The sequence below is a fragment of the Motacilla alba genome, chromosome 15 (genome assembly GCF_015832195.1).
Source record: "Motacilla alba alba isolate MOTALB_02 chromosome 15, Motacilla_alba_V1.0_pri, whole genome shotgun sequence".
In the NCBI taxonomy this organism is placed as follows: Eukaryota; Metazoa; Chordata; class Aves; order Passeriformes; family Motacillidae; genus Motacilla; species Motacilla alba.
In genome coordinates this window covers 4,115,565-4,136,260 of record NC_052030.1, presented here as the reverse complement: position 1 = coordinate 4,136,260, position 20,696 = coordinate 4,115,565, and the positions used below count along the sequence as shown (strand labels likewise).

Here is a 20,696-nt window from a genome sequence, read left to right as displayed (position 1 = left end):
TGTTCTGGGAACCACTGGTGGTGCTGGGGTAATAGCACCAGCCCTGACAACAGCTTTGAAACCACCCCATCAAAGCCCACAGACTGCTGAGTTATCTCATGAAAAAGGAAAAACCCACCTATTTCTGCTACTAAATGAAGAGCTGCACAAATTGATAACACAAAATGAGTATCGCTTTCACGGTGGTCTGCCTAGATCAAATGGAAAAAGGAAGTTTTGCTGTCTGGCCTATCTGCTGTCAACCATTTACAGAACAAACCAGGTGGCTTTTTCTCCTCTTACTGCCTCCTCCTTCCTCTCTGTTTGGCCATCATTTTCCTCCTACCCACGCTGCAGAGCAAGCAGACTTTGTCGTTCAGGGCCAGGTACTCACAAAGATGCCCAGGCGGAGCATGGGGACCGCTGGAGCCTCACACAGGGACAGCAGCAGCAGCAGCAGGGCTGTGCTCAGCTCCATCAGGTAGAAAAGGTGGTTGTGTGCAAAGAGGTAGGCAGCAAGTGCTTTGGCATTTTTGGGGTGAGTGAAGAACTTGTCATTATTTTCTCCTTCCTAGGGCAGCAGGAATAAAGAAGCATTAGTGACAGCATTAGTGACTCTTGGTACTATAAAAGAGTGAAGAATGCAGACTTTTACAGGGATTAGATCCAATTCCCAATAGACTATTCCCACTTACAGCCTGTTGTTGATGTGTTTCTTGAGGAATGGACTCTACAGACACGGGACATCCCCTTCTGCTCATAACCACATTTCAGTAATGAAACTCTTTAATATCCACAAACTCCTGCTCCAGAAACCCCTGAGCCTTTTCACAATGCAGCAGAGAGCTGGGAGAGTTTATAAAGGCTGGCAAAGAAACTTCAGCCAACATCCCAACACAAACACAGCACTTCATTTATTTGCAACTACTTCCACATGTTTACAGACTTATTTGATTAAACTTCTCCAGGACAGAACACTAAAACACCCAGATAAGCTCCAGGGCACCTGGCTGACAGTTGTTCCTCCTTATCTTGGCCTTGCAAAATGTCTGGGAGAAAACATTGGAGCACACACAGTGTGTTCTGCTTCAGGAACATAAAACAGACTCCATGAAAAATTAACAAGTCTCTATGCTGATTTGTCATTCCCTCTTAAATGGAACACTTAATTAACATTAAAAGGTCAGATACTCCATCTTAACACTTTGCCTACAACTGATTTTCAAACAGCTACATCGTTACTATTTTTACCCCTAGGATGAAACTTAGCTTGGGGAGATTTTAGAGGTTTTCATCAGAACCTCCCAACAGCTTCTTCTTTTTCTCGAGTCAATAGTTTTGGCAAGGGAGCTTTTGTCACTCACAGGAAACTTGCCACCTCTTGGGAACTGTCTTAAGAGATCACTTTTCCCCAGCAGGGCCACACACATGCACAAGAAGTGGTGAGGTTTTATTTAAATTAACATCTTACCCGGCAGGCAATTACTGCAAGGATAGCCAAGCTATTACTATCAAAGCAGAATAGCTGTGATTGCAAATGGATACTGAGGCCAGGGAACTCTCCTTTAGCAAGTGAAACATTCTCCAGACTCGCTCAGGAGAGGGTTCACTCAGGAGTCTCACTGACTGCAGCTCACACTGGCTTTCAGAACAAACGCTGCTGGGTCGGAGAGCTGGGCTGGAGCAGGACAGAGCCAGCCCTGCACAGAGCCCAGCTGAGATCAGCAGGGTTGTTTCCATCCACGCCTGGCAGGACACACTTGTGGAATGATAAACAGCCTATCCTGCCTCTTGGGAACCAGGCAATTCCAAACGTGCCTGGACAGCAAAGCCCTCTTATCCAGACCCAACACTTGCCCGCAGCCACTGCTCACAAAACTCTCTTTAAGTGATTCTACCTCATTTCAAGGACAGTGTCACCGTGGCCATTGGGCAAGGCAGCAGCAGCAGTCATCCCCATTCGATGGGCCAGGCCTGCTGTGCCCATCACCATCAGAGCTGCAGCAGCTCAATGACCCTTTGCAGAGCTGCTCCAATAATCAGGAGTTTAAACAAAAGCCTAGGATGGAGGCTGGAGCCACCCTGCCACTGTCACAGCTGCTCCAGCACACCACGGAGCTCAAGTGTTGTCAAGGTCCAGCCTATGCTGTTTTAAAATATCTGAGAAGTGAGATTTCTCAGTCCTCTGGGGTCAGAGCACGGAGGAACAAATGGTTTCTGTCACCTTGCAGTAGCTTAAACAAAAACAAAAAACAACAACAACAACAAAAAAACAACCAACCAACCAAACCAAACCAAACAAAAACAAAAACAGCTAGGTCCAAAGCACTTCAGAGCTTTGAAAGGGAATGAAGAGAAGGAAGGATAGACAGTAGTGGAACCAGCAACCATTTCAGACTGGACAGCTCAGGGAGAAGCTCAGTTTTGGTAATTCCTCACACCAGATGTACAGCAACCTTAAAAAAAGCAAACCCTTTGTTGCAGTAAGGATAGTGTTTCTGGAAACTGAAGCATGGGTGGGGTTTGATTCTTTGTTGGTTTAAATATTAAAAATTTCCCTCCTGGGATGATCTAATCCCAGCATCCTTTAATCCTGTAGAAATCAAGACCTCTGCTTTCTCTCATGCCTCACATGACCTGCAGGACTTGGCTGACATTAATTGGGCCACCCACCCACTCACCCCATGGCCTAGGCAGGGCTGGGACGTGCACTTCCAGAACAGGAGAGCATTGACCATTCTCCCTGGAGCAACTGCAGACATGAAATGCCCATCTGTGACCATCAAACCTCCACACCAAGGTGGCAGAACTGTGCATATGCTGAACCCCCAACCAGCACAGTCCTTGGGAAAGGATGGGGATTTCGTTGTTAGTTGCCCCAAATGACTTCCAAAGCCTATCTGGAGGTGCCTCCAGCACCGCCCTACTCCTGAAGCAGAATCCTTGGCAAGGCACTGAATTTTCAGCCTCAGAACAGAAGCTGTTTGTTTCCCATGGCCAAGAACCACCGTAGCTCCTGCAGAGCGTTCTCCCCCACGCAGCAGGGCTCACCTGGAGGTAGATGGCTGCCTCTTGGTAGTTCATCTCCCAGTTGTGGCGGGCAGAGCTCTGCTGGGCGCAGCACTCCCTGGCCGCGGGGCTGGAGGCATCACTGACAACGTCATAGCTGCCTCCATCTGCAGCAGAGAAACAGGGATCGACCGTCAGGGAAGCTGGGGTGCAGCAGGAGGCTCTGGGATCACAGACAGAGCAGCTGGGAAAGCGGCAGCTGCACACTGACAAATTCACTCTTGGCAGGTAGGAGCTTTAAAGAGACACTCCAAACTAGCACTTGCACACGGGGATGCTCCTGGAAGATCATCAGAAGAGAAGCTTCCTACTCAGCACAGCAAGCAGCTCTCCTGGCTCAGGGGTGTGTGCTGTCATGCCTGAAGCTTGCTATCAGCATCACAATCTGCAAGCAGGCAGGTAACAGCCACCAGCCTCCCAGGATGGCCTGCCCAGTGAAGAGAAGGGTGTTTGCTGAAGGAGCAGGAAGCTTTTGCACATGTCCTTGGAGCAGAGGCCATGGAAGGATGGACACAGCACTGCCCCTGCCACAGGGCACCAAGACGAGGAGAGAAGCTGTCAGTACTTTGAATAGAAAGCTCCATTTCTCCCGGCACTTCAGAGCCACTAAATAACACATCGACACTCTGAGGTGCTGATAAGTACCAACACCCCTCTGATGCAAACAAACCCCAAGATGAATTTTCTGTTCACACTCCACACATTATAATTCTGACATTTCTGAGCACCTGTCCTTCTCACCAGCAAAAAACTACAGAACAATGCCATACTGAACGTGTGAAACAGATTTTGTAAATGAAGATTTTGTTTAAAAAACCCCAAAACAATTCAACTGCAAAAAAGCAACTCCCAAGCAGAGCTACACATACACAGTGCCCTTCCCACAGGAGTTACACAGAGCATGTATGTAACCTCCAAAATAATTGCCATTTTTGCATTCTGCAGCCTCAGTGCCATTAAGACAGATGAAAACTAAGCAAGAAGACAATTACTGTACAAAAAGCGAATGTCACTTGGTTTCTTCTTCTGGGACTGGGGTTTTATTTTACCTTTGACAAAGAATACTGAGCAGAGAGTCCCCAGCAGTGAGACCTGCTCAGGGCCTGTGGTGGAGCTAGCCACATTCTCAGTTCTCCAGAGTTTCAAACATTTCCCACATCACATGGTTGTTCCTGCTCTCAGAAGAGACTTCCCTCCTCCAGTGCCTCATGTTCCCAAAGCGGGTACATGTAAAACTGAGCTTGCCAGCACAGCAGTGCTGATTTCCCCCTTTTTTAACGAGCACAGGAGCTGTGGTGTGGCAGCTCGTTCTCTCTGTGTTCAAAGTTGTTATCTGAGAGTGGGCAAAAAGCACCACGAGGTTCTCTTCCCCTCTCATGACAGCCTGCTGAAGATTTGCTGTGACAAAATAATCCTGGATGAATTCAGCCTCTCCAGAACATCCTCTGGAGTGGAGAGGGAGCCCATGCCAAAAACTCTGCACCCGCCAAGAGAGATGGCACCATGTGCTCCTGGCAGAGGCAGGGAGTGGGAAGAAACCAGAGCCCCTTCACCAGTGCACAGCCACAGCTGCCTCTTCCACCCCCAAATCAAATTAAGATAACATTTCTCTGGGGTTTGTGAAGACCTTCCAGATTGTACACTCAGGTTGCTGAGCATTCTGCAGCACGAAGCCTGTTTCTCTGCCTTGCTTCCCCCACACCCTTAAAATACCACTCAAAATCTGGACAAATGTTTGAATGAGGCCGGTTCCTCCCCCACAACCCTTGATTTAGCACAGCTCTTGAAAAAAAAAAAACCTGAATGATGGAGTTTTTATTTATCCACGGAGCTGGAATGGCAGCCTTCTGGTTTGCTTTTTAACTAAGAGATGACAGCCATATGCAAAAATCAGAAGCATTATATTGCAAGCTCTAAAAAGTTCTTAAATGTTATTATTTACAAAACTTTTGCTGGGGATGTGTCTCAAAAACACAGACTCCCTCAAACTGCAGCCTGAGAGCAAAACCTTTTCACATCTGATGCTTAACAGTCACAGGAGGAGCATATCTTAATCAGAACCTGGACTTTACATTACACAATATGCAACATTTAAGAGGATCAAAACACACTGTGGCCAAAACAGCAAAGGTATGTAGCATTAACCTAAACACCAACACACTGGACCCTGCCAAAAGATGCCAAAATCATCTTTAACCCTGAAGCAGCTCTTTTGCAAAAATTAACCTCTCTGGAATGGACTGACACTAGGAAAAGACACACCCCAGCAAAACCCAGGACAGGACCCTGCTCTGTGCTTCTCACAGGAGAGCTGTCCCAGCTCTGAGACCAAGGTTGCAAATACAAAACAGCACTCAGAGATGCAAATCAGAACTAAAAAACAGCTCTAGAAATCAAGATGCTTTCCCGCTGTCTAAACCAGGCACAGACAACAGAAAATACACTCAAGTGTTCCGGTGGGGAGCTGCATTTTGTGGATCAGCTCCTTCCCCATCAGGTACCAGAAGGTTGATCTAGCATCCCTGAGGCAACGGCATCATCTGGGTCATAAATAATAATAAAAATAATAATAAATTTGAAGAGCAGCCCTCTGACTGTGTGCTTGGCAGCCCTCCAGCAAGCTAATTTCCTCAGCTGCTCCCATGATAACAATGACACAGACTAATGCAAGCTCGGCTCCACTCGTGCTGCACAACATCCCCGGCGGCGTTTACCATCAGTATGGAGCTCAATGAGATAGGAGGATCTCTGCACGGGGCTCCCGGGATCCTCGAGGTAGATGGCAGGCAGCTCTCTCCACTGCATGGCAGCCGCCGGTGCTCGCAGCCCGCAGTTCCTCCCTCCCTTCCCAAAGCTGCTCCTCGATTTCGCAGCTTCCTCGGGGCAAAGCTCCGCACAAGAAAATCTGCTCTGCTGCCTGCAGAAGTGAGAGGCTTCTCTCCCCTCCCCTCTGAGGAAGGTGGCTCAGAGCTCAGAGAGATCCTTTCCCTGGGTGTTTCCCAGGGTGAGATTTTGGAAGGTTTGGCGGCAGGACGAGTAGCTGCCAGGCACAAGCGTGCTGGCGACGCGCGGATTCGTGTGCTGCGCTCTCGTGTTTTGGCATTTAGCACAACTTGCTCACGATGAGCTAACGGGAGAGGAGTCAAAGTGCTGAGCAGGCACAGCAAGGAATCTCCAGCACGAAAAACAAAACAGATATTTTGTGAAGTTTGCAGCGCGAGGAGCACGCCAAAGGAAGAGAAGTGAGCCGGTCACAGATGGCAAAGCTTCCTTCCTTACACTTGTGTAACTTATCCCAGCCGTTCCCTGAAAAGAGAGGCAGGGAGGGAGGGGAAAAAAGAAAAGAGGGGGGAAAGAGGGGGAAAAAAGAAAAAAAGAAAAAAAAAAAAGAAAGAAAGAAAAGCAAAACCAGCTGGCTGCTTACACAAGGCATCCAGAACGAGACTGCCGGGACTCCAGCATTTCCATTCAGTGCAGCCGAGCATGCTCCTGTGTAAATAGTTTCCATATGTCATCATTACAATAAAAAATAAAAAAACAAGGAAGAAAGAGAAGGAGCGTAAACTTCCCAGAGCCCAAAACTCTCCCTCTGCAAAACAAATTCCCTGCTTAGGGGAAGGAAAAACTCTCCATGGGCCGAGGGCAAATAAACTCCTTTCATTCGGAGGAGCTCATGCAGCCATGGGGGATCTCCAGGGCAGAGCTGAAAGGAGAATAAGGGACAAGAAAACATCCACAGGAGGCTGGGATAAATCACCCTTCCCAGCCAGCTATTATATATCAAACTGAAGTCACTCTGGACTTCCATGGGTTTTGATATGTGCACTTCTTCAAATGAACAGTAATTTTTTCAAAATTCCAACAAACTAGTAACCTCCTACAATTTCAGAGAGTTATAAACCAACCCTACAGGGCAGCTTTTCATTTGCCTTGGAGCTCCCCCAGCCTGGCTCTCACTAGCCAGTTTGCCAGATGTTCTGCCTGCCAGACAGCACACACTTTTTATGGCCTTGCACTGAAACAGACTGAGATTCCCTTCCTGGCTCACTCCCTGCCTCCAAAGCCTTCACTGGACTTCCCAGGGCTTTCTCCTACATGGTTGAGGATGGTTTGGATGTTAAGTTTCCATTCTGCCCAGATATCGCTATTTTAGCAAGTACATCTGTGATGACAGAACACTAGAGAACATATGAAGGCAGAAGTGACTTAAATCAGCAAAAAATATCCTTACTCTGTCATTCATACTGTTCATGCATCATGTGTGGAGTCAATGTAAGATGCAATATGCAAGTTGCTCCAGTGAGTTCCATGTGTGAGTAATGTTTCTCTAGACAGGCAAAAAAAGAAATGCCAAGGACACACAGCTTTGGAGACAGGACACATCTTCATTCACGTGGCCCTCCAAGGTCCCCGATTCAGCAAAAGAGGGAAGAGAAAGGAAGGCATGACCTGCTGCATTGGGGAAAGGTCAAACTGTCCAGGCACATGGTCTGGGCAGTTCCAGTCACCAGTGTGTTCAAGGCTGGATGGGGCTTGGAGCAACCTCTTCTAGTGGAATGGGTCTGTTCCTTCCAATCCAAAGCATTCCATGATTTTACCATTCTACCATTCAATTGAAGTCATTTTTTTTTTCAGGCTTTGCATTCCTCACTGCCATAATCCCTGCTATTTCTCACACCCTCCATCTTCACTGGATATGTAATTCTCAAACTCAGTCACAGAGCCCAAGCTTTAGGTTTAATACAAACATAACCAGCAATCCCACAGCACTGAACATGAGCCCATGGAAGAAGGCAGATCCCAGCAGGATCAAAGGTTCTCTTGGTGTTCCAGCAGGATCAAAGGTTCTCTTGCTGTTCTCTTGGCTCTCTCAGCCACATTGCTCCCTGAGGCTGTGGTGAGGATGGACAAGGAGAAGGAGGACAGCACTCCAGAAACACTCCTCTCTCCTGGAAAGCTCTCATCAGCTGAACACTCACTACAGAAGGTGCAAATCCATTAAAAAACATGGAAACAAGGTAGATGCCTACCCTTCCCCAACACAATCTGTGCAGGCATCTTCAGTCCCAAAGCCAAGATTTTAGTCGAGTGTTGGAGTTGTCCCAGCACCAATGAAGGCATTTTCCCTCCCAAGGGCTCACAGGCCGTGCAGCTTCACCTCCAGAGGATAAATCTTCCCTCTCTCCTCCAAGGAGGCTGATAAGAAACTGCTCCTTCCAAGCACTGAGACACAAACACACGTGTGCTTGTCTCCTCAAGGCCAGGCTTACCTACCCTGGAGAATAAAAGCTGGGAGCTGCCTGGAAAGCACAGCTGGTCTGGCACTTGGCCACACATCTCAAAGGTGAGACAGACAGACAGGGAAATCTCTGCCTTGGCTGCCTGATGGCCAGCTCAGCGCCGTGCCAACGGGAGCATCGCAGGACTGGTCCCTGCTGCCCAAAACATCTCAGCGCCTGTCCCGGTTCAGGGGACATTGTGGGAAGGAACAGAACAGCCACAGGGAAGTCTAAACAATTTGCTGTCAGTTTGTTGCCTAGGAAAAAGGGGCATCTCCAACAGAGAGCAGTGCCAAGCCCTTCTGCTACAGGAGAAATAATCTACTTTGGAATATTTTGAGCCAGCATAACTGAGTCATACTCTTCCTTGGAGACAACAGCACAGCAGAAACATATGCAAAGGCCTCAGGGCTCTTTGTCTTACTGTATTCTCACAGCACTCACTTGCTGTGAAGCTCAACAAATAAAGTCACTTCAGCTTCCTATTTAGCACAGGGAAGTTTTTTTAAAAAATACAGACGTAGCCACTTCCTGTGAGTGGTCAAAGGTGACTCGAGCCGGCCGTCCTCGCCTTGACTCGAGGATGCAGCAACACTAACTCACATCCTGCCTCCATCACCACAGGGAGCTGAATCCTCGTGAAGGAGGAGCAGATGTCCCTCAGCATGGTAAGTCACATTTTCTATATCATTGCCTCTTCTCAGTCGTGCTCCTTCCACGGCAGACAGCTGATGGGCAGCGCTGGTTAATTAGGGGAGCACTGCATCCTCACTAACATCTGCACTGCACACATGGAAAACCCCCCGGGCGCAAATGAACCCCATGCCAGAAGAGCTAAAGCATGGTAGGAAACGGTTTAGCCCCTGCAGAAACCCTGGCTCCAGCCAGGGAGCTCTGAGTGAGGCAGAGCCAGTTAACCCCTTGCTCTGCAGCTCGGGAGAAGCGCTGCGATGATTCACTCGCATGTTCACTGCCTGCACCACCCTCCGGGGACACAGACATTTGTAAGGAAGAATTAAAAAAAAAAATAAAAATACTTCCAGGAAAATAAGGATGAGGGTAACTTTCCCCACGTACAGCAGCCAAGCTCTGTTGGTTGGAGATCCTCAGCTGTGCAGTTCACTGCCTCATCTCCCTAGGGCACCTGCTTGCCTCTGATCTCATCCCTGAGTCACTACAGCTTTTTTTTTCCTCTTGAAATATTATGTGGGAAGTTTTGGCCAGGAACTCTTTGATCCTGGGACAACTTTCGCTCCTGAATACACAGCAGCAAGAGGCAGAGGGGCAGATCCCTCCTTTTTGGGATGTTTGGAATCCATAATTAGGTTAGCAAGACTTCAGCAGCTGAAGATGAACTGACAGATGCAGACCACCCCCTGTCTAAGCCCTGTTCCACAAAGCTGCCACTTGACAGATGTGGGATTAAATCCTCCTGCATCTGAGAGTCCAGGAAATATCACAGGGAGAGGCGGAACCAGGCACTCCTTCAAAATAAAACTATGGAACACAGGAGTTCCTGCCTTAACAGAGCTGCCAAGTCCAATCCAAAGCATTTTTACTCAGCAGAAGTCCCACAAAATGAAAGGTTGCATTAAGAAGCTATAATTAAGAACCTCACTTGTGTCAAGCCAAACTGCTGCTGGTTCCATACCCTTTATTTCTTATCTCAACAAATGAACCACAACACCACCAAAAAGGAGAAGCCAAAGCCACGAGGAGGATCACCTACAACTCACATTATCCATCCTTTCAGCAGCCAATATACTCCATAATCTCATCAGTCCAATCGTTTCACGGCAACAAAGGCTCTACACACACTGAGATAAAATTATACCATAACTGGAATTAAATATCTGACTCATTGAGGGGCTCTATGGAACAACTAATGAATGGGAAAAAAACAATTGCAAGCAGTTAAGGTTTTGCTGAACCAAAGCAAAAAGGAAAAATAGAAGAGACAGCTCTGCCTAAGGCAGAGAGAGAGGTCAGATGTGAAATACACACACACATTTCTAATTCATAATTTTTGAAGAAGTAATGGAAAGAGACAATATCAGAGTCCCTCAGCTCTAGCATTTCTTTAACATATCCTGTTACATGAAGGAATTTCCTCTTTTTGTTCCAAAAAGGGAAACCAGTGTCCCCTGCTTTTAACGCATTAAAGATCTGCTTTGGCTTTGGTAACAACACCATGTCAGCAGTTTAAGAGCACGTTCCTCATTTCAATTCTCCAAAGCAGAGCCTCTGGATTTCCCTGATGCAGTTTGGAAAGATGTTTGATTAAGCTGCAATCTGGCCTTTTAAAGGAGAGCAGTGTGCTGCCAGGACTGACTGCCAGCTCCAGCCGCCAGCAGCTCTCCAGGGAAGTCACAAAGTCAGCAGTGGGAAGCAGAGAGGAAGCTTTGGGAGAAACCAGGATTAATTTGGGTAACAAACCTCCAGCATGGCTAAAGCAGCACTACAATGAAGAAGGCAATAACAAGGTATGTGCCTTACTGACCTTTTTTCCCTGAAGAAAGAGGGATAGCAGGAAAATGACATACATTTAAAAGTTAAATAACAAACTCTCAACATCTTCCCATGACAGGCTGAGACCAATTAAATTTATTTGCTGTGGTGCAGCAATGCTAAGGAGATAATTGTGTTTTGTAGTGTTAGAACACGCCTCCACCACACTGATTCCTTTGAAATACAACACTGCCACATCTCCTCTGCCTTGTCCTTCACAATGGGAAGAGAAGCTGCCAACTTCAGAGGAAGACACGTGTAAAGGAGCAGGGAAAACCCCAGCCCCAAGAGCTGGGGAACTGCTCTCCATTAGGAAAAAAGGCTTGTGCACATTTGGTGGAAACCACTGCTGGCAGCAACTGGAGGTTGCATTTAATGGCTGGAGAGGAAGGAAGGAGTTAAACCATTGATGTGACATCGGCTGATTTTGCCTCAACTGGTCCTTACTTCAAGTCCTAGAGCCCTCACACAGAACCACATCTTCAGAAAATAGACAACTTTTGACTTTGACTTCAAAAGTCTTCCACACACACAAAAAAAATGTCCTTGGAGTCCAGATTTCAGAAGAGGTACTGCTGGTTTCCCATTGTTTTTCCTGGAAATCTTGGCTGGCCTGCAATCTCCTGCCTGGTGCAAAACACCTTCTGGGGCTGGAAGAAAGTCACTCTCATGGCAATGTACAGACTGCCTCAGCTGCAGCCTCAGAAATCAAAAGTCATCTGCTGATTTTTAAATGCCAGCCTTTAGAATCAGCTGTTGTAATCTCTGTTTACTGTGGGGATGGAAGAATAGGTCATACAATGACTGTGTCATCTGGCTTTTCAGCAAATATAGAATATATTCAGCATTTCTTGAGATTCCCTGTAGCACTACTGGAGTGTTAAACCCTGAACTCCTGACAGGCTGGAATAATTAAATATGAGTTTTTATTTCTCAGGTCCTTTAGAGAAGCTTTAACTCAGCTGACCACATTCCTCTTCAGGATTTTCCTCCACTCCCAGGTGCTATTCCTTCATTTGATATATATTTATCTACATATCTGTATATATTTTGTGTTATCCAGCCCAGGCATGTTGGTACTGTGACTTTTTGCTGCCTCTCCAAGAGCTTTAAAGCTTCCATGAACATTTCTGTTTTCTAGGCATTTGTGCTGGCTCAAAGTATACAAAATTTTGAATGTTTAAGTCTTCTCCTTCACAACCACTAGAGATTAAGGTTCTGCCACCAACCTTGTATTTGAAAAGAAAAGGCTTGACTTGGTCACCTTGACCCAAATGTCAAAATTTTCCTCAGTGCTCCCACTTCCAGGATTGATCCCTTAGTTTTAATTCTACAGGCATTTCTTCATTTGGTTCATGAAGACCAGGAACATATTGGTGCATTCTAGTGAAATCCACTTTGCTTTTGTGCCACAAACTTTCCCAGATCTGTGGGGGATAGTGAAAATGCCCTCTCTCTGTAAAACACTGATAGCTGGAATAAAATGCAAGCATTCCCAAGCGGCAATACAGAAACACACATGCTAGGGGGGAAATACAAGTGCAGCTGAGCTATCCAGCCCCACAGAACCAGGGGGTTTAACACAGCTGTGCAGACAGATACATCCTAATTTTTTTTCCCCCCAACACAAGCAGGAGAAGAAAAGCCTTTTGTTCCAAACAGACATCACCAGATCGAGATTGTTAAAGCAGCACCGGATGCTCCAAACCCCCTCAGTGTGATTCAAACCACAGCAGTCTCCTCTTGGCACGCCCAGGATCTGTCCCCAAGCCCAAGGTGCTGCTGTGGACCAACACCAGCTCGCCTCTGGTGCCTCCCTGGTGTCCCCCTGGTGAGGCACAGGTGCCCAAGCATCCTGCAGAACCACTCACAGATGGCCCTAACGCTGCTCCTGCAGCTCCCAGAAAGCAAGCAGCCACGTGAAAACAAACCAGCCTTCTTCTCCACATGCAAAAAGCAGTTATGTTAAAGACACAGAGAGAGCCCTGTGAGGTGCAGATCAAAAGCCAGAGACACGGGAGGCAAGAGAAAAGCCCGATCAAATTCACCGCACTCTCCCCAGCTTAAGGATCAGAAATTGAGCGTTCTGGCTCATAAATTCTACTTCCAGCAAATTCAAGCCTAAATCCCCTGAAGGCAATAAGGAAAAGGCAATCAACAACAACTCTAACCACTTCCCAGATGCTCCTGTTTAGTTTATACAGCACTCCTTGCAGCACTGAAATGGGTAAAATGGGATTTCAATGCAGGGGGGCTGACAGCAGCAGGCAGGATTCCTCAGTGAAGATACCAAGGGCAAAGGAAGTTCTGAGAAGCATCATATTGGTTATGATGAGTGAACTCAGCGTGCTCAGCCTTTGCTCATTTTAATCTGCCAGTACACAGGCTTGGCTAAACTGAACATCCTGCATCTACAGTGCCTTAAAAATCCACAGGAACCACAAAATGAGGGGGGAAACAAACAAAGTGATGCGTTCCCTGGGAAGCCATGAAAAAACTAATCACTGTTTGTTTCCAACTGTTGTTCCGCTTCCTGAGCCAAATGTTTCCAAGTCAGCTGTGGTGGCTGAGGAGTGACCGGTTCAAACTGGAAAGTTGTCAATTGAAAATTGCAGCTCCAACACTTTCGAACTCCTTAACATCTTTTATAATTCCAGGACCACCTGTTCAAAACAGCAGAGCCCCCTGATGACAGGACACATGCCCTTATCCCACATTTTCCAATGAAAGCCATCAGCTCAGGGAGGAAACACCCTGTTCTTCTGCTCTCAGCCCAAAAAAATGGGAGTTGTGCTGCAGAAGAGACACACAAAGGCAGGGGCTCCCTCCCTCAAAGCACCAAGATCATCACTCCCATCTGCAGGGAGCGTGGAGCTTCCAGAGTCCTTGCCCCACTCTGCAGGATCCCCCCTGGATTTACAGTCTGAGATGATGTCTGTCCCCAGTGCTGCAGGAGATGACAAAGGAGAAAGAACCATTTGACTCCAGATATAATGGAATACTAACCCAAGTCTTCTCTACCTTGTAGATGCAGTTACCAGCTCAGATTTGAACAGCATGGGGCATTCAAGACAAAAATCTCTGGGTTTTTTCTTTTTTTTCTTTTTTTTTTTTTTTTTTTTTGCTGCGTGAAAGAGTCAACAGTGCAGAGATTCTGTTTGACAGAGCATCCCACTGTGAGACACACAACGTGTGCATTGTGCAAACCACTCTCCTGCAGAGCTCAGAAAACAAGGAAGGCTTGGAAAAAATACCCACAATGACTGCAGCCCTCAATACCCCCTGGTGCTTTACTGTGCTTGGGGTTCTTCCTCTACAGGCACCACGTTCACAGAGCCACGGTGACAGTATCTCCACACAAATGCTGCTGAGTTTTGGACAACACAGGGCTTTTTCTCATGAAAGAAAGGCACCAGCTCTACCCAAGTATTTAAGCACAGCCCTGCCTTAAAGCCTGAATTCTCAGGACAAGTGAGAGGAAGGTTCAGAGCAGAAATATTTTTCATTATTACTAACATCATAGCAAAAGATCCCAAACATCTTCTAAAAAGCAGCATTTCCCTCCTTCCTCTGAGCTTACAGAGCTCATCACCCAGGGAAACGAATTGTACTGAAGGAGAAAACAATAATCTCCTTATGTTTTGGGTGTTCATTTCCCTTTCCAAGATTTTCACCCCTCACTCATCTCAGAGGCAGTTTCTGCTTTTCTTTGCTTGCTTAAAACATTCATTTTAAGTCATCTAGGCCAGGAAAGGATTAGAGGAACCCTGGCAGAAGGTGCAGAATGCAAGGCTGTTAGGCCAGAGAAATGAGACTTTCAGAGGCGTAACCAACAATCCACCACAAAACCACCACTTGTGCTTTGGAAGAAATTCCTCTCTCTATAAATTTTAAGCGGGTGCATATTAAGAAAAATGAATCACGCACAACAATGCAAAACAACACCTCCTCATAACAAAGGAATGAAGCCTGCCTGTCCACTCCTGCACCAGGGGTAATCACCGCTTTCCAGGTGAGACTGACCCTCAGTGGCATTACCTGACTGGCCCTAGGTGCAAGAAGGAGCTGCTTCCCAAAATGAGACCCCAGTCCTGTGCTCTGGCCATGTTTCACCTCCAAAGGCAGCAGCAGAAGCGCTGCTGCTGGAACTAATTAAAGGCAAATTGGTAAAACTAGGGGCCATGACATGAGGAAATATCCTGCACAGCATCCAAGAAAGGCACCAGATAATCCAAGAGCCTGGCTGTCAGAAATCTTGGAATCTGCCAGGTCCAAAGCAAGCAGGTGCTTGTTCCCTCATCCCCTTCATTCCTTCACCTTAATTAGCTGCAACATTTCAGACCCAGTGCCTCAGCCCAAACAGCACCTCTGAAACAACCCTTGCTTCCAGACAAGGATCAAAACCTACAGATCCTGATTTAATAAATTTACCAGGTGGCTGACATTTGAAATGCCTCTTTTCCTCCAAAGGTAGCAAAGCCAGAATGCCTCCACAAGCAGCACAGGTCCCAAGAGTTTGTGTGGTTGCAGCATTTCCTGAAGGTCAGGTGTTTATTCTCTGCTTCCTCGGCCCTTCAGGAATTGTTTTACACCTGGAAACCTCACCCATGGCATGATGGTGGAACAGGATGAGCTTCGAGGCCCCTCCAACCCAAACCATTTGAGGATTCTCTGATATGATGCCATGACCAGATGGGCCGAAGCTGTGGACTACACGGACAGGCTTAACCCTCTCACTGCCAATACAAACGTGTTCCAAAACCAGATCCAACACAGAAGAGATTTCTGTCACTTCGGGTTGGATTGGCTACCAGACACATCAAAATCCAGGTAACTCACATGCCTCAAAAAGAACATTAACTGCCCCAAATCTCAAGTGTCCAGCTGGGGCTTGGTAAAGAATTTTTTTTTAAGACAGGTTTGGTGTCTACAACATCCTTTAATGCTGTAATTAGACTCTGTGTTCAGAAGCACCACCCGAGTCTCCAGCAGCCAGTTACAAAAGGAACAGCTTTGCTGAAAGCCCCTTCCCACATTCCACCAGGGAACTGTACCAAGGCAAGGGCACACTGTTCTACCAACAGGACCTGGGCTTCCCTTGCCCACATCCCTCTCCCAGCACTCCTGGGGCAGCCCCTCCAACCTGACCAACAGAGAAATCTCATTTTCTTCACACACCTTGGGCCACCTGCTCGTCCCCAGCAGTGCCAGGTGTATATTCACCTTCCCAAATAATTCACCTTCCCAAAAGGCCAGGCTGGCTCTGGTTTTCCTGACAATTCACTTCTCAGGCAGCAGAAAGTGAGATTGCATCTCACTCAAAGTAGCTATAAGTTCCCATTTTCCAACAACCCTTCTAGAAAACATCCCTCTTGGCTGTTGCAGTTGCTTCCCCACCTCCCTAATAATTAGTTTTTCCCTCAATAGCAGATGCAGTTGCTTTCTTGTAAAAACCCAGAGTTGAAAGATTACTTCTTTCCCCCTGCCATCGCCCATTGTGTGGGAAAACAGACAATATCCCATTGTTCCATGTACAACACTCCGAGCTGTACTTTCTGCTCTGAACACACTGCAGCTCTACTTGAGGCTACAGCAATTTCCATGCAGGAGGCAAAGGAGAATCTTGTATCTGATCTAATACAGGATAAATCAATGTGCACTCATTTATCGTTTATAGTTCCCATCAGCTCGAGACACTGTCCTGGAGTTTCAAGGCTATCCACACTGCCTTTGTAGATGGAAACAGACACTGCACTTAGGAGGTATTTTGAGAGCTCTGTTCAAACATTTCCCGGGAGTTCAGGAGGGATGGGAAATCACTAAACCCTGGCAGGTTCTCACCACTTTCAGGACAGGATTTTGGGAAAGGCCAAGCCAGGTTCACATCTCCCTTCTTGCATTCTATAGAAATTCAGTTTCTTATTAGTCATTGCCCTCAGGCAGGGGCTGGGGAGCTTAACTGGAGTTTGTACGGAGATGCTCAGATAAGATGAGCTGGGGAAGGGCAGCTCTCATTCATTACTGTGCATCCAGGTGATGCAAGAGTTTCTCCCTGTATCCTTCAGCTGCTGGAGCTGCAAAGAAAAATTACCCAGCCCCTACACAGCACAGTCAGAAAACCATCAGCACCACAGGGAGCACATTTTTCTGGATGTGGTCTGAATTCCTGTCAACTTTGCAGGATTCTGACCCTTTGTGGTGGCTACAGATGGGAGCTCCCTGGAAGCCCTGAATCCCAGCACAAGCCAAGCAAGGCAGAGTTTAATATTCCTCCCCATGCAAGTATTTTCTCTCATTAAATGCTTAAGAGCTGGAGGATTTGGGAGATTAATTTTTGCAGCTGGACATTTTCTTTAAGAATGCAATTTTCCACACAATTTTCTCCTTTAGCTCTCTTTTATTCTAACCCCAAGACACCCACTTACCCAGGAGAGGACTCTCCTGCAAGGTTTGGAAAGGAATTCACTCCTGCACTTCAGTCCTTTCTTTTCACATCTGCTACAGGATGCTTTCAGAACACCCTGTTTCTACTCATTTCAACCCAGAAACTCGTCTCCAGTTTCAAGAAATCAACACCAAGAATCCACAACTGCAAATTCATTTATCCAAAGACCTGACTGGAACAAAGCCAGGCCACGGATAGGTTTGGTTTTTTATTTTTTAATTTAAAAGCACAAGAAGTTCCTTAAAAACCACAAGAGCTGATACACTGAACCCCAGAGGTACACAGCACTCAGTGACACGGCTGTGACAGGCTGGAGAATGGACTACAATTCACGGGGGTTTGTGCACACAGGAACACAAAAGAGGGTGAGATTTAATTATCAGCAACCTCAAACATGTGATTGAACAAGGGGCAGCTACAGCCACTGTGTCTTTCCCCAAGTGTCACCTAGAAGAGGATGGGAGGGTCCCTCATTGCAGTCCCAGCCTGTTCTGAGGACATAGCTCAGTGAAAGTTTAGTGTTTAATGTGCCATTGAATCCCTTGGAGTTGATGATGGCCAGGCACAGTAATGAGGGAGCTGCTCTCCCAAATTCTGGCTGAATATTCAATTGTGAGAGTTTAGGCAAAGCTGGAAGGAAAGAGCCTCCTGACCTTCCCTGTCCCCATGTCCTCACCCTCACCCTGGCAGGCTCTCTCTCCAAGAGAATGCCCTAAGACAAGCACTTCTCACACCTTTGCCCTGGAAAAGAAAAGCTCCCGACTGAAAACATGACATCACACAGTTCTGTTAATGCCATTTCAGCCCTCGGCAGCCAAGGGGAGGCAGAGCAGAGGGGACACATTTGACTCCTCACAGCCTCCACGAGACACAACTTTGCTGCGTTTCACAGCAGATTTTCTGTGCAGGCAAAGAGCAAAAGCTGAGCTACATGTGCTGGTTTTTAAACAAGCTTACTTGTGCCAGTGCTGGTGTCAGTGTGCTCCCTCCCTGATTTAAGCTTCCCGCTTCCCAGAGATAAAGGTGCCTTTCAAGTTGTTGATGCCAGCCTTCCCCTCCTAATCCTTCATCCCACCCTGACTTCAGAAGGCTCTGTATCATTCCCTATTGCTTCCAGAGAATAAGCTTTATATTTCTGCAGCAAATCCAACTTTAACAGTGATTAAAACATACAAGTAACAGACATTTCATTTGAAAGATGCCAGGAAATGAGTTCTCAAAAACCACACAGCGAGCCTGTAAGAAGCACAAAATTGGTCCCTAAAGAACTTCCCTGTATTTCAATGTGGAGAACTTTATTTATTAATACATTCATTCTCATGCCTGTGCTTTTACACAGTCATGCTGGCTTCAAGCAATTGCTAAGCCTCACACAAGTTCTTCTTTGAAGGGATAGGAGGCGAGGGAAAGAAAGAGGCAAGAGTGATTAAAATTAGTCCCAAGGAATCCTATAAATACACCCGTGGATGGAGGAAGAAATCTCTCTTCTATTTAACTTAAAAATAGAGGGCTAAACTTGAAAAGACAAACAGATGGGATGAAGCAGGGATAAAACAGAGCTCAAAGAAAGTCAATTGGGCAATTTATTCAGGGACCTGTATTGTGGGGTGGCAGAGGGAGGAGGAGGAGGAGGAAGAATCCTGATTATCCAAAATTAATTCCTGAGTTGGGAAGCCATAAGGGAACTCATCTTATTGCTAGAGGAATCAAATCTCAGAGGCAGTATGGCACAGAGGTATAAAGTGGAAAAAAGGGATGCCTGTCCAGGAGATGATGCATTTGTTCCAAATGTTCAGCCTGTGGCAGCAAGGGCAAAGCTTCTGAAGGATGGTGGCTGTTGTTATCCCCCTGCCAGTGCTCACAGGCTGGCTATGCCCCACTAAACAGCACATATTGTCTAAAAGTACTCCAGGTTCTTTGGTAAGAACACAATAAAGATTTGGAAGGGATTTATCGACACTTCAACGCTTCCCTTCTTGGAAAAGTCAGGATGTAAACTAGAAACAGACAAAGCAAGCCTCGCAAAGTGCAGATGTTTATGGTGCTAGGAGAACGCCACATGAGATAACTGCAGGGGGACAGCGCCAAGGGAAGGAGACGCTCTGGGACAGCGCGCAGAACAGGGCTTAAGGTCACAAAATCGCGTGTTAGACACAGCACTGGTGGGACCTGCCCGGCCCCGCGGTGCCACACGGAGCTGTGAGCAACAAAACGAGCGGCGGCACCGTGACCTGCGGTTACCGGGCACCCCCGGACACCGAGCCACAGCCCCGCGAGTCTCACCGGGAAGAGCGGCCACCCAAAAGCGACAAACACCGGGCACGCGGTGACAAAGGGCTCTTACTTTCGTTAGGCAGCTCCTCCTGCTCCAGCTCATCCAGAGGGGCTGAGGCGCTGCTCCCGCTGTCGTCCAGGGTGAGGATCAGCGGAACATCATCGTCCATGCTCACCGCCATGCCGTCCCTTCCGCTCGGGCGCACGGAGCTTTCAGCGGCGCGTCCGGCAGCTCACGGGGGCCGCGCAGGTGTCAGCAGCTGTCCCGGGCCAGCCCTCGCCCGGGGCTGCCTGCGGGGCACAGGCCCGCAGCGCTGCGCGCACCCATCTCCGGCCAGCAGCGAGCCGCCGCCCCCGAACACAGCGCAGGACAGCGGGCTCGATGGGGCTGGGCGAGCTCGGCTCACTCGGGGCTGCCCCTCCCGGCCGGGCACGGCTCGCAGGACAGCGGGCACGCGGCACGAAGCGCTCCTCGGCGAGGTGCAGAGGCCGCGGCACCGGGAGCAGCGGCCGGGGCCGGCATGGCGCTAGGGGTCCCGGGCGCGCATGGCTCCGGCCGTGCCCCGCGGCGCCCGAGCCCGCCCGCAGCAAGATCCCGGAGCGCTTTCTGAACTGCGCGATGCCACAAGGTCACGGGTTTCTCTACAAGGTGATGGGAAAGGAAGATGAAACAGGCCCAGTTCAGCGCCGCGGGGACAGCTCGCAGCCGCTGTCCCTGTCCAGCGAGAGGGACACCGGCACGGCGCTGTCACCGCGATGGGGAGGCCCGGCCCGGCCCGGCGCCCTCCCCGCGCCCTCCTCCCAGCCCTGGGTGAACCCGCTCCTCACCAGCCCCCCCGTGCCCGCGGCCCCGGGAGTCTCCGGACCCTCCAAACCCTCCCGGGACCGCCCGGCGCCGGGATCCCCGCACCCGCCCGGCCCGGCCCGGCCCCTCCGAACCGGCGCCCGCAGCGACGCAGCTCCTCCGCGCCCCGCCCTCCGCCTCCCATTGGCTGCCACAGCGTGGCCCCGCCCTAAGAGGCGGGACCTCATCGCTCCCGCCAATCCGCGCACCGAACCTGTCCCCACCCACTGCCAGAGGATCCGGGTTAACCCCGCCTCCTCTCCGCCTCACGCACTTTGCCTCACTATTGGATAGAAGC

At 48.4% G+C, this 20,696-nt stretch overlaps 1 protein-coding gene across 4 annotated transcripts in view; it reads right to left on the bottom strand.

Moving 5' to 3' along the window:
- The window catches only part of TPCN1 (two pore segment channel 1), a 41,955-nt gene extending 21,425 nt beyond the window's left edge, over positions 1-20,530 (bottom strand). Inside the window, exons 1-4 of one of the 4 annotated variants that reach the window (XM_038152225.1) lie at positions 20,494-20,530; positions 19,625-20,196; positions 3,031-3,155; positions 374-550 (exon numbers count right to left, since the gene is read on the bottom strand). In XM_038152225.1, coding sequence (XP_038008153.1) covers positions 374-550; positions 3,031-3,155; positions 19,625-19,736 — 414 coding nt within the window. In that variant the 5' untranslated portion in view covers positions 19,737-20,196; positions 20,494-20,530. Of the gene's footprint in view, positions 1-373; positions 551-3,030; positions 3,156-5,762; positions 6,538-19,624; positions 20,197-20,382 lie in introns of those variants that run through there. The other 3 variants (XM_038152224.1, XM_038152226.1, XM_038152227.1) reach the window with 3 other exon arrangements.
- Between the last annotated feature and the right edge of the window lie 166 nt (positions 20,531-20,696).